The sequence below is a fragment of the Molossus molossus genome, unplaced genomic scaffold, assembly GCF_014108415.1.
Source record: "Molossus molossus isolate mMolMol1 unplaced genomic scaffold, mMolMol1.p scaffold_m16_p_11, whole genome shotgun sequence".
In the NCBI taxonomy this organism is placed as follows: domain Eukaryota; kingdom Metazoa; phylum Chordata; class Mammalia; order Chiroptera; family Molossidae; genus Molossus; species Molossus molossus.
In genome coordinates, this window is record NW_023425346.1 from 60,476,520 (window position 1) to 60,486,525 (window position 10,006).

Genomic DNA, 10,006 nt, shown 5'->3' on the forward strand with positions numbered 1-10,006 from the left:
TCTATTCTTGAGGTATAAGACAACAGATATTTTTACTGCTTATTATGTGCCAGAAAGCATTCTAATCACTTACATTAAATAACTCTACAAAGAGGTAACATTACTTACTTGCTTTTATATTTGTGGAACCTAAGGCCTACTGAGATTTCAAATATAGTATCTTGCCCAACATCACAAGTGAGGAGATATAATGAGGCCAGAAGAAGCAGCTCAGAAATCCATACTGATATTTAATTTTTCAAAACTCCAAACTTCTTTCTTTTAAAAATCACCTTTAACACTTTATTCTCCCACAAATAATTTGATGTTATTGCTCCTACCACTACTTGATTTAAAAGAAAAAAATTATATACTAATTTGTAATATTTTTCTTTACTCCACATCTGTAATTTTGTGAACATCTTAAGAAAATATTAGTCATAAAGCCAATAACTATAATCATCAGTATATAAAGGAAAAACTTCTTTCTATAATACAGGGTGGGGCGAAAGTAGGTTTACAGTTGTTTGTATGGAAAAAAATACAATAAATAATAACACAATGTTTCACATATTCACAACTATAAACCTACCTTTGCCCCACCCCGTGTATAAATCCCAGTTACCAAAGTACTACATACCATTAAATAAGCTCCTGGAGATTATTTCGTCTACCCTTTAAATCTCCTCACAGTGCCTAGCACATAGCAGGTACTGAAATATTTGTTAGATAAACTGAATTAGAGCAAATAAATAAGTTGGAACCAATTGTATATTCAAACACTATAGAATTTTCAGAAAACAAAGTCTACTTAAATTATTTTGTGACCTGAGATGAGAAAAAAAGACAAAAAAACAAATGCAGAGCTAAGCAGTCACCAGGTGGAAGTCACCATTACAACCACAGTAAAATGTACTGGCTCTCCACTGTAAATCACTGAAAGCAAAAATAAGGTAGGTCTGTTAACATTATTGCAAGTGTTTATTCAAGAGATAATAAAAAGAGTTGAATTCTAACAAAGGAATATTTTACCAGTAATCCACCCTACAATAAAAAGTAGAACTGGGACCATTTACAACACATAAATAAATTCTTTTACATTTCTGAAAAAAGCTGTATTTGCTTCTGAGAGAGCCATTTCTTAACTTTTGCTAATAAGGCTTTGTAAATTGTGTTCAGAAACTTTGACAATACACACACACACACACACACACACCCTTCAAATAAAGGAAGTACCTAGGTAATGTTCACTCCAGGCCGAGTGGCCGGGTTTTTCAAGTACCTAGGACCCTGTAACTTAAGACTGCATATGTCTCCATGAATTCAATTTGCATTGCTGTTTACTTTCTACAATTTTTAACAATAATTAGATCAAAGTTTATTAGACTTTATAACTCCCTCAAATTATACTTTAATATCTGACGTGGTAGTTTCAAAAAATAAATATTCAAGGCCTTAGTTTTAAATTTTCCTTCAGTGTAACGCACAAAGATGATAAATATTAATAGGACTACCTTAAAATAAAGTAAATGTAGCTTTCTTCTAAAAATCACTTGTTATACTACAGATCACATTCTATTCTATATTTCTGGTAAAAAAAAAAAATAATAAGTCTTTTGGTAATAAAACAAGAGTTTGGGATGATTAATTCGGTCCTTGGAAATCTTAATGGCAGTCATTCAATAAAGTCAATCATTCCTGGAGTCACAAACACTCACAAATTACTGTTATTGATCAAGTTTTTCTTTTGTTTTGGTTTTTTTTTGGTGGTTTTCGCTTTAGTTGGTAATATCTGACTTTAAGACAGAGAACATCTCCCACTAAGCCTTATTTTAAATATTACAAAATGTATGCAGACGATAAGACTCATAGAGGCTATAATGCTGATGTCTTAACTCACCCATGAAATGGGTGCAGGTTTTTTAGAGAATATTCAGACATGTTTGCTCTAGAAATAAATGCCCCTATTTTTCAGCGTGTTCCTATTCTTCAATAGGAGACGTAAGCAGCTTAACAGTTTTGCTACAAAAACAAACAACTCTTGTTAACAAACCAGAACGATAAAAGGAAACTGATGAAGAACAGTTTTCACAGTTAACAATAAATAAAAGTGCAGTAAGTGTTCAAGTAGGGCACGTAGTTTAAAAACTACATGTGAGTATTTGGCATAGGTCATCTTTTAAAGGCTCTCCGAGGGTCCCTGCCATTACTTATTGTGGTCATGACTGTTTGAGTATTAGCTGTTCCTGGTAGCTGTGGATTTATAGGTCCCCGGCCACTGCTTCTATCAGCATAGGAAAATTGGCATCCCCTTGATTCTGGGCCAGGCTGAACCCCATTTCCTAAAAAAGAATATAAAAATTCATCACCATTTTCAGATTCTGATCTATAGAGGTACACCTATTTGAAGTTCTAACACATGCTATAAATGCTTGCAAGTAATATTAGGGAAAACAAACGCCTTTATTTTTAAACTACTGGAAAAACTCAATGTGGGTTCTAGGTTTTTTCAAACATGACTACTGTAAGTATATTAACTTGATGCTGTATTAACAGGGAGAAGAAGAGAGAGTAATGTGGGCAATAAAATGAGAAATTGGTCGAGCAGAAAAAAAGTACAGATAACACACTGCCTACATTACACGGGGGCAAAACAGAGCAAGGGCAAGTGGTGTATGAGTGCCGGCATTTGGTTCAAATATGGTTAATAACGTTTCAAAAGAGACAATGTAATTCTAACTTTTTAAGGAAAAGCCAGCAAAGTATCCCACGGTGTGATGATCACCAGCTGTGCTAAAACGTGTAGCTATCAGTTCAAATAAATAATAGTCACCCTAAAGGAACTCCAATTACAAAAAACTTTTCCTCAGTTATTTAAGAATAAAACTTCAAAAAACCTTTAACATGGCTACAAGAACCATTAACATGACATTCAAGGGTATTTGAAGGGTAAAGGCTAATCTTTTAAAGAAACAGCTATCAGCATGTGAAAAATTAAGATGAGTTATTAGTCTGAAGATAAAGGCTTTCAGTGCATTAAAATGACCAGTAATTCTGTATCTGTTACAATCACCAGATTACAGAAATGTTATTAAAGTCAAAGGAAAAATTATGACATATCACCAAAACATAGATTTCTATATAATTAGCCAAGATTCACTGCTGTATTCCTAATAACTGGCCCAAATGTTTAAAATATAGACTGTGCCCAATAAATTAGTTTAAGAGGGTATCTGCTTTCTAGAAAATCAGCTATTTTGGAATTCCCTATTTACTAGTAGTTCCCTTTTAAAACTAATTTATGCCTAATGATAATTTTGTCCTCTAAAGCTTTCATAAAATATTTATTCTCACACCTGATTACAATTATGCCAAAAAAAAAAAAAGTCTTACCCACTTGTCCAAATGTACCCGTACCCATATTACCATTCATGGAATTATTCTTCTGTTCACTATGTGCCTAAAAAAATGTTTTTAAATTTAACCAAATGAAGATCAAAACACACACACACACACACACACACACACGTTTACATTATTATAACATGTATCCATTCCCTTTTTAAATATTTAAGGTTTTCTTAAACAGATTTTTTAAAGAGTTATTCAAGTCCATTTAATGTTAAAATATTCATGAATGTTTCCCAAACCTTTCATCTTATTGTGTTTCCTGATATTACTCCCCACTCCCCAAAGTGCTAAACGGTACATATACTTAATATTTGACACTACAGATACATATTCAGACTCACAAAACATACAAAATAAAAATGACTTTAAGAAAGATTCCTTTCTAAATTGTCTTCATTGTACGCTGTGTGTGACACGGTTGGCAATCTCCCCACAGAATTATAGTACACGGTCAAAATTAGCCTAATCATCAAAACAGACTATACATTTGGATTAATTACCCCTTTGCTTTGTTGTCCTCGATAATCTGGATTGGGTTCACTGAAATTTGGTACTTCTGAATAAACCATACAAAATCTGAAAGAAAATAAAGGATGAGTTCAACAACTTCTGAAATATAGTAATCAACCTTTCTTTATATAACACGCATAACTTACAGGAATGAAGAATTTAGGTATCAAATTAATTAATTAAAAAGCAACATGCTAACTTTATTCATTTATAACAGAAATTTACAAAACACTATGTTCCATAAAAAGATCAAAGATCTAACTGCCTACGGTATATGAAATATTCTCTTTTGTATTTTAATTCTTCTTCTGTACCACAAAAATAAATCATGTCAAAGATCAAGGACACAGAAACACATCTGTTTCCACATAGGCTGATGCCACTGAACCATGTTTAGGGTTCCAGAGTGGTTTTTCCAGCAGTGGTGATGGATTAGCACTGATCCAGTCACACACTCTCATCCAGTCCCTCTTTTGACCAATCACTGTGAATCTGCAAAGATAATCATTTAACGTTAAGAGTGGATTCTATAGGTATGAATAAAGACAACTGCCTATCAATATGACAATTTATCCCATTGTTTCTTGGTATATATTAACATTGCACAAAAGCGCCTCACCCCACAAGAAAATAGAGCTAGTTTTGGTAAACGCTAGACTGACCCTGACAAAGTCACTAAGAACTGAGTGACCTCCAGTGGTTTTTCACTTAACTGACCTCCATTATTATAAATATTTCTCTATATGTGAAGGTCAGGACAGGATCCTAATCTTTCAGTAATATTGATGTTAAGCTCTTTCATAACACTTGCTCTAATAATACTCTAAATACAAACAGAATATAAGTGAATCCTAATTTTTCTCCTAGCACAGACAGTGTTACCAGTTTCTGATCTTGAAAAGCTACCAAGATTTTTTCCCCTCACACAAAGTATCTTATCCCTACAGTAAGGAAGAGAATTTTCCTCTATTTGTTTATTTATATATTTATTTTTTGGGTGCCACTTCTGGCTTCTCTCTTTAAATATCCTCTAATTTAATGGGCATCAAATAGATGTCTAAGCATTAACCAAGTGGAATGGACTAATGATTAGACTTAGTGCCTCCACCAAAGTTAAAAAGTACATCCCAAATGTCTAGGCTAGAATGGAGGCTGAATTACCTTTACACCCCTAGAGAGGATGGCTCCTCCAAGTCAGGGTGGAGATTACCAAGGTAAGTAAGTAGTGCATGGAAGCTCCCAATGCCTGTACGGTACCTAAACTGTGGATAAATAAAGGACTTCAATTGTCATTGCTACAAGTCCTTTTACCATGAGTACATACTCACCCATAAACAGAGAAAAAGAAATGTTAATCTCATGGCCAAAACCCATACCTAGCTTCTTATCTGGCAATTCACTAGAAGACAGAACCTACCTCAAATGGCACTCATGACACCTGAAAAATACACATTCCCAAACAAAACAGTATATTGATAGCTGTCCAACCAATATATACATGGAAAGTTGTTTTTACAGTTTAGTTTCTGAAGACATTCGATTTACCGGCCAAAAACAAGCCAAGGAAAAGGTTTATAATGTATACCTACCAGTTATTTTAAAACATTCTTTGTAATTTATTCAATTATACAAAATGTACGTAATACTTACTCCCCAATTTTTTGAAGTTCTCCACCCCTTCCAGTATAAAGCGTCAGACATCCTTTCCACATGGACGCATACCTGGAAAGAAAAGAAACACCAGTTCTGTGGAAATACGCATATTTTCTTCTACTTAAATCAAGTAAATCTCTATCTTTTTTGTATTGGGTACAGATGGGGATCAAACCCTATGCCTAACATAGTAAATCAAATACAATTAATTAATCTAACTTTGATTAACTTGTTATTTACTAAGGAATAATACAAAGAAAACTCTACTGCCAAATTTTGACATAATCATCTAAACTATAACTAACTCTAGAAAACAGAAGGCCTTTTTGCAAAGCAAGCACTGTTATACTCCAAAGGTCACGATCTTCAGTAAGTTATCAAAGGGAGAACTTACAACTGCAGAGATTTAAGCAGAAATTATTTTTCAATCACAGAATATATATAAAATTAACACCCCAGTATTAACTTTTATACTCATTTACTTTTTCTAGTCAGATATTGATGAAATTGCTTTTCCTTTACCTCCATAAAACACATTGGGTTCCCAAGCTACAAAAATTGGGTAAAATTTGCCTGGTCAGTGTGGCTCAGTGGATTGGATTGGGTCCTGGTTCAATTTCTGGTCAGGGCACATACCCAGGTTGCGGGCTCAATCCCCAGTAGGGGGCGTGCAGGAGGCAGCTGATAGATGTTTCTCTCTCTAAAACAAATCAACAAAAAAATCTGGGGGGTATAATTAAATCAAGGGGCTAAAAAAAACTAATATCACAAATCTTTCACCCATCTGCCTTCCCAAATTTTCAATTTTAACACCAAGTTCGCTGAACAATTTACTCTTAACAATTTTGAAAGCAGACAGCACCATTAGATAAGTAATCCTACACATCAACCAAAGAAAAAATGTCAATCAATATTGTAAAAATTAGTCTAAGGTTTGCTTTTCAGTGGTTCTTTGTACAACTACTATGGTAACTTCATGACTTAGAATAATAAATTATAACTAAATATTGTTTAACTAAGTATAGTGATAGTTCATCTTTTAATATAGGGAATAAAAATAAAAATAAAAATTTGCTAGTTCCACATTTTGTATTTCTCTTCATTTATAAGGGTTATTTATTCAAGACTCCATTCACCAATCTTAGATAAAAAGTGACTTAGAAGACAGTGCACTAATATATCACCTTACTAAGTAAAAAAATCAATGCATATTTTGAGAAAAAATTTGAAGATACTACAATTAAAGCATTTAACTTTCACTTGTCTCAGGAATGAGATAGACATTTGCTTGGTTTTCTGATAAACATCAATATTCAAATTACCATTATTCACATGTATACCTTTATTCAAAAGCCACTTTTCTTAGATTCAATCAGAATTTAAGGGCCTTTACAAAGGACCAGACTCTGCTGGATATATTTTAGCGAGTAAGATATAATTATTCCCATTTTATAGAAGAGAAAGTTGATGAAGTATTGTAACTTCAAGGTCACAATGAGGTTAGGATTTTCTTTAGTTTTGAATTTTCCTTAAATTGTACTCCTTGGTAACCATCTTCCTTAAAATCCCATAGATACTATACAGCTATTGAATTTCTAGTTTTTCCATTTTTTTGGATGGACACATCTATGTATTTTTCCTGACTATAAAGTATGAAATATTTGAAAGGAGATGCTGTTTACAGTATATAAAATACTTTAAATCACTAGATAAGATACTCTGGCAGCCAAAACAACTTTAATTAAGCTAATCTTCACTACACCCTCCCAGGTAGGAATTCTTTTGTGGAAGTTAAAAAGACACAATTAGTGTCATAATGAGTCAGTGTATGAGAATTAAATGTCTAAATCCTGACTCCCACCACTTCCTTCTTTGATGATACTCTGCCTCACTTCCTGATATGTAAGTCCTGTAAGATATTATCAAAGGGCTCATACATTCAGAGTTATCCAACATTCTCTGATTCTATTTATTATGCCATCAATTTCCATCCACTTTTTCTATAGTTATGACCAATAAATTATTACAATTCTATTGACCACAAAGCTTCCAAAAATCTATTTTAAGACCCTTTTCTGGCCTTTTATCCTCTTAAGATAAAGATTTGGCAAATTTGAAAGGCAGTCTAATTACCAAACATTAAAAAAAAAAAAAAGAAGGTTGTACTAAATTATTTTTAAAAGCCAATCTTCCAACTGACTTTTTTGGATGAAGATATAGATGTCTTCCTGCCAAACATTTTCTGCATATCATTCTGGTTTTTGTACCAGACTGATTTTACAACCTAAGCAACAAGAAATCATTTTCGAGAATGTGCCTTCCAGATATTGTAAACTTCTCCTCTAAATAAAATAGTACAAGTAAAATATTGACAGGATTTCATAACTCATTAAAAAGGGAGGAAAAAACTGACAACTATATTAAATAATTTATGAAAAAGATAAAATAGTGGCTATGTTAATCTTATCAATCTACTTTAGACTCAATATTCCTAGAACAGTATTTAAAAATCGATTTAACCTGCAAATTGGGTGGGTGGGTGGGTGTGGGTGTGTGTGTGTGGGGGGGGTAGATTTCTGGCTAAAACTGACTGCTTTTAAAGGCAAGGCTGTTACATCCTAACGCTGTCCATCATCCAAAATTAATATCGAAGGGGCTCAAAACTCCTCGGGGGCTCACAAAACAGACATGGAACTTTAGAACTTGCCAAGGTCCCAGGCATCAGCCAATTCAGATTCCACAGACTGCAACTTAGAAAGTACTCCCCCGCCCCCCTTTTATGCAAACCTACCCTCTGGTTAACCGAATAATATCTCCTGGTTGTATAAGACCTCCAATTTCATCCCACACGGAAATAGTGATGCTGCCCGTTTTATCTGCTACTTTGCAAGATCTCACTTCATGGCCGTCTTTGGTTTTGGTCACGCGTCCTATGGAGATTTAAAAATCAAAAGGGGGTGGTGTATTAGATAATGAGGACTTCCAGAAAAGCTCTCTAACTCCAGCTCCGGGATCTTAACACATCTGAAAGGGGAGAAGAGGTCGAGCCCAGGGTTCCCCGCCAGATCCAAGGCCGGGGTGGGGGTGGGGGTGGAGGTAGTGGGGGTGGGGGACAACGGCACCACGTGGATGCAGGAAGGCTGGGGAAGGAAAGGGAGGGGGAGGGGAACCCTTCGTTCGCGGCGGCGGCGGCGGCGCCCTTCCCTCCTGCCCCGCGACGCACAGGGGCGGCAGGATGGGCTCCGGGCCCCACTTACCTATCTCCAGGACAATAAAGACGACATTTAAGTTTTTCAGTCCGGGCTTAATATCTTTTATAAAAAGAAGTGGGTCGTTGACCCCATTCATATTGAGGCAGGTGCGGCTACGGCTGCGGAGACGCGGGTGGGAAGGGAGCGGGACAAAGCTTCCCACCCTCCCGGGTCGGGGGCGAGGGCAGAGGGGCGACCTTGGGCGGGGATGGCAAGAGAAGGGGCAGAAAGCGATTAGTCAGGGACCAAGGAAACCAGCCAGAGGGCACTGAGCCTTTTAAAAAAAGAAAAACGAAAAAAAATAAAATAAAAAAAAGCTCACAAGTTTAAAAGAAAAAAAGATTTAACCACTCCGCACACCAACCCCCTCCCTACAGGGCAACAGGAAGGCAAGCGTGCGAACTGCCCTCTTCTTTGGATAAAAGGCAGAAAAAAAGACAGCGAGGGGACGCCTCTGCCCTGAGTCCCGCTCACATACACGTGGGCGCGCGCCCAATCCGTCCCGGGATCCGGGAAAGGACCGGCTGTCACAGCGAACCGGGAGCAGAGAGCCTGAGCCACTGCTCACCCAGCGTCCCAAACAGCGACTGCCGAACGCGCCCGCGCGCCGGCTGAAGCCCTCCGAGATTCCCCGCCCCTTGTGACGTCAGGAGATATTGCCACGCCCACCGCCCAGCCCGCCAGGCACGGAGGAGGGGAAGCGAAGGGGTGGGAACACACCGAGGACGCCAGCGCAGCCTCCCTCGCTCCTCCCCAGGCTGTCAGCGCGGGCCCCGCCCCCTCAGCCTTCCAATCGGCGCTCGGCGCCGCCTCGTCCTTCTACCGCTTCCGCCGTCGCTGTGCGGCGTCCACTTAGCTCTGCCTAGTCGTCGTCGTTTCGGCTTCTACCGCTCACTGCCAATCTTCTTTAAGGGTTTCTTGTTTTTGTTCCTTCCTCTAAGTTCAGTCCCCCACCTCGGCCCTTTAGTCCCGCAGTCACGGGGAACTTGTGCTGTGTGTAGGGCCCCGTGGGTACGTCAGAAAGTACGCTGTGCTGTAAGAACCTGTTCAAGGGAGGGTGGCGGGCCGGGGTTCAAAGGGAAAACCAGAAGGGATGGGACCTTAGCTGCCAGTCTGGAATTTTAGGACCCGAGGGAACGTAGAGATCAAGTGAGCCGCCTCATTTTAACCATCTTTAAATTGAGGTCCGGAAAGGTGAGGGT

At 37.5% G+C, this 10,006-nt stretch overlaps 1 protein-coding gene across 2 annotated transcripts; it reads right to left on the minus strand.

Moving 5' to 3' along the window:
* Positions 1-544: 544 nt before the first annotated feature.
* Positions 545-9,380, minus strand: NABP1 (nucleic acid binding protein 1). Of its 2 annotated transcripts, none has more exons than XM_036254033.1 (6): positions 9,283-9,380; positions 8,345-8,483; positions 5,551-5,622; positions 3,891-3,966; positions 3,373-3,439; positions 545-2,321 (listed from the first exon to the last, which is right to left on the minus strand). In XM_036254033.1, exons 3-6 carry the CDS (start codon positions 5,610-5,612, stop codon positions 2,152-2,154), a joined length of 375 nt encoding a protein of 124 aa, XP_036109926.1. In that variant the 5' UTR covers positions 5,613-5,622; positions 8,345-8,483; positions 9,283-9,380; the 3' UTR covers positions 545-2,151. The 2 variants fall into 2 exon arrangements, with proteins under 2 accessions (XP_036109926.1, XP_036109925.1); XM_036254032.1 differs by having other exon boundaries at positions 8,811-9,374.
* Positions 9,381-10,006: the final 626 nt, after the last annotated feature.

Excerpts from the sequence above, each read along its gene's own strand:
- NABP1 (XM_036254032.1), bottom strand. The coding sequence starts at position 8,901 with ATGAATGGGGTCAACGACCCACTTCTTTTTATAAAAGATATTAAGCCC. Across the intron at positions 3,440-3,890 it reads GAGGACAACAAAGCAAAGGG|GCACATAGTGAACAGAAGAA; the intron begins GTAATTAATCCA and ends ACATTTTTTTAG. Across the intron at positions 2,322-3,372 it reads GGGTACATTTGGACAAGTGG|GAAATGGGGTTCAGCCTGGC; the intron begins GTAAGACTTTTT and ends ATTCTTTTTTAG.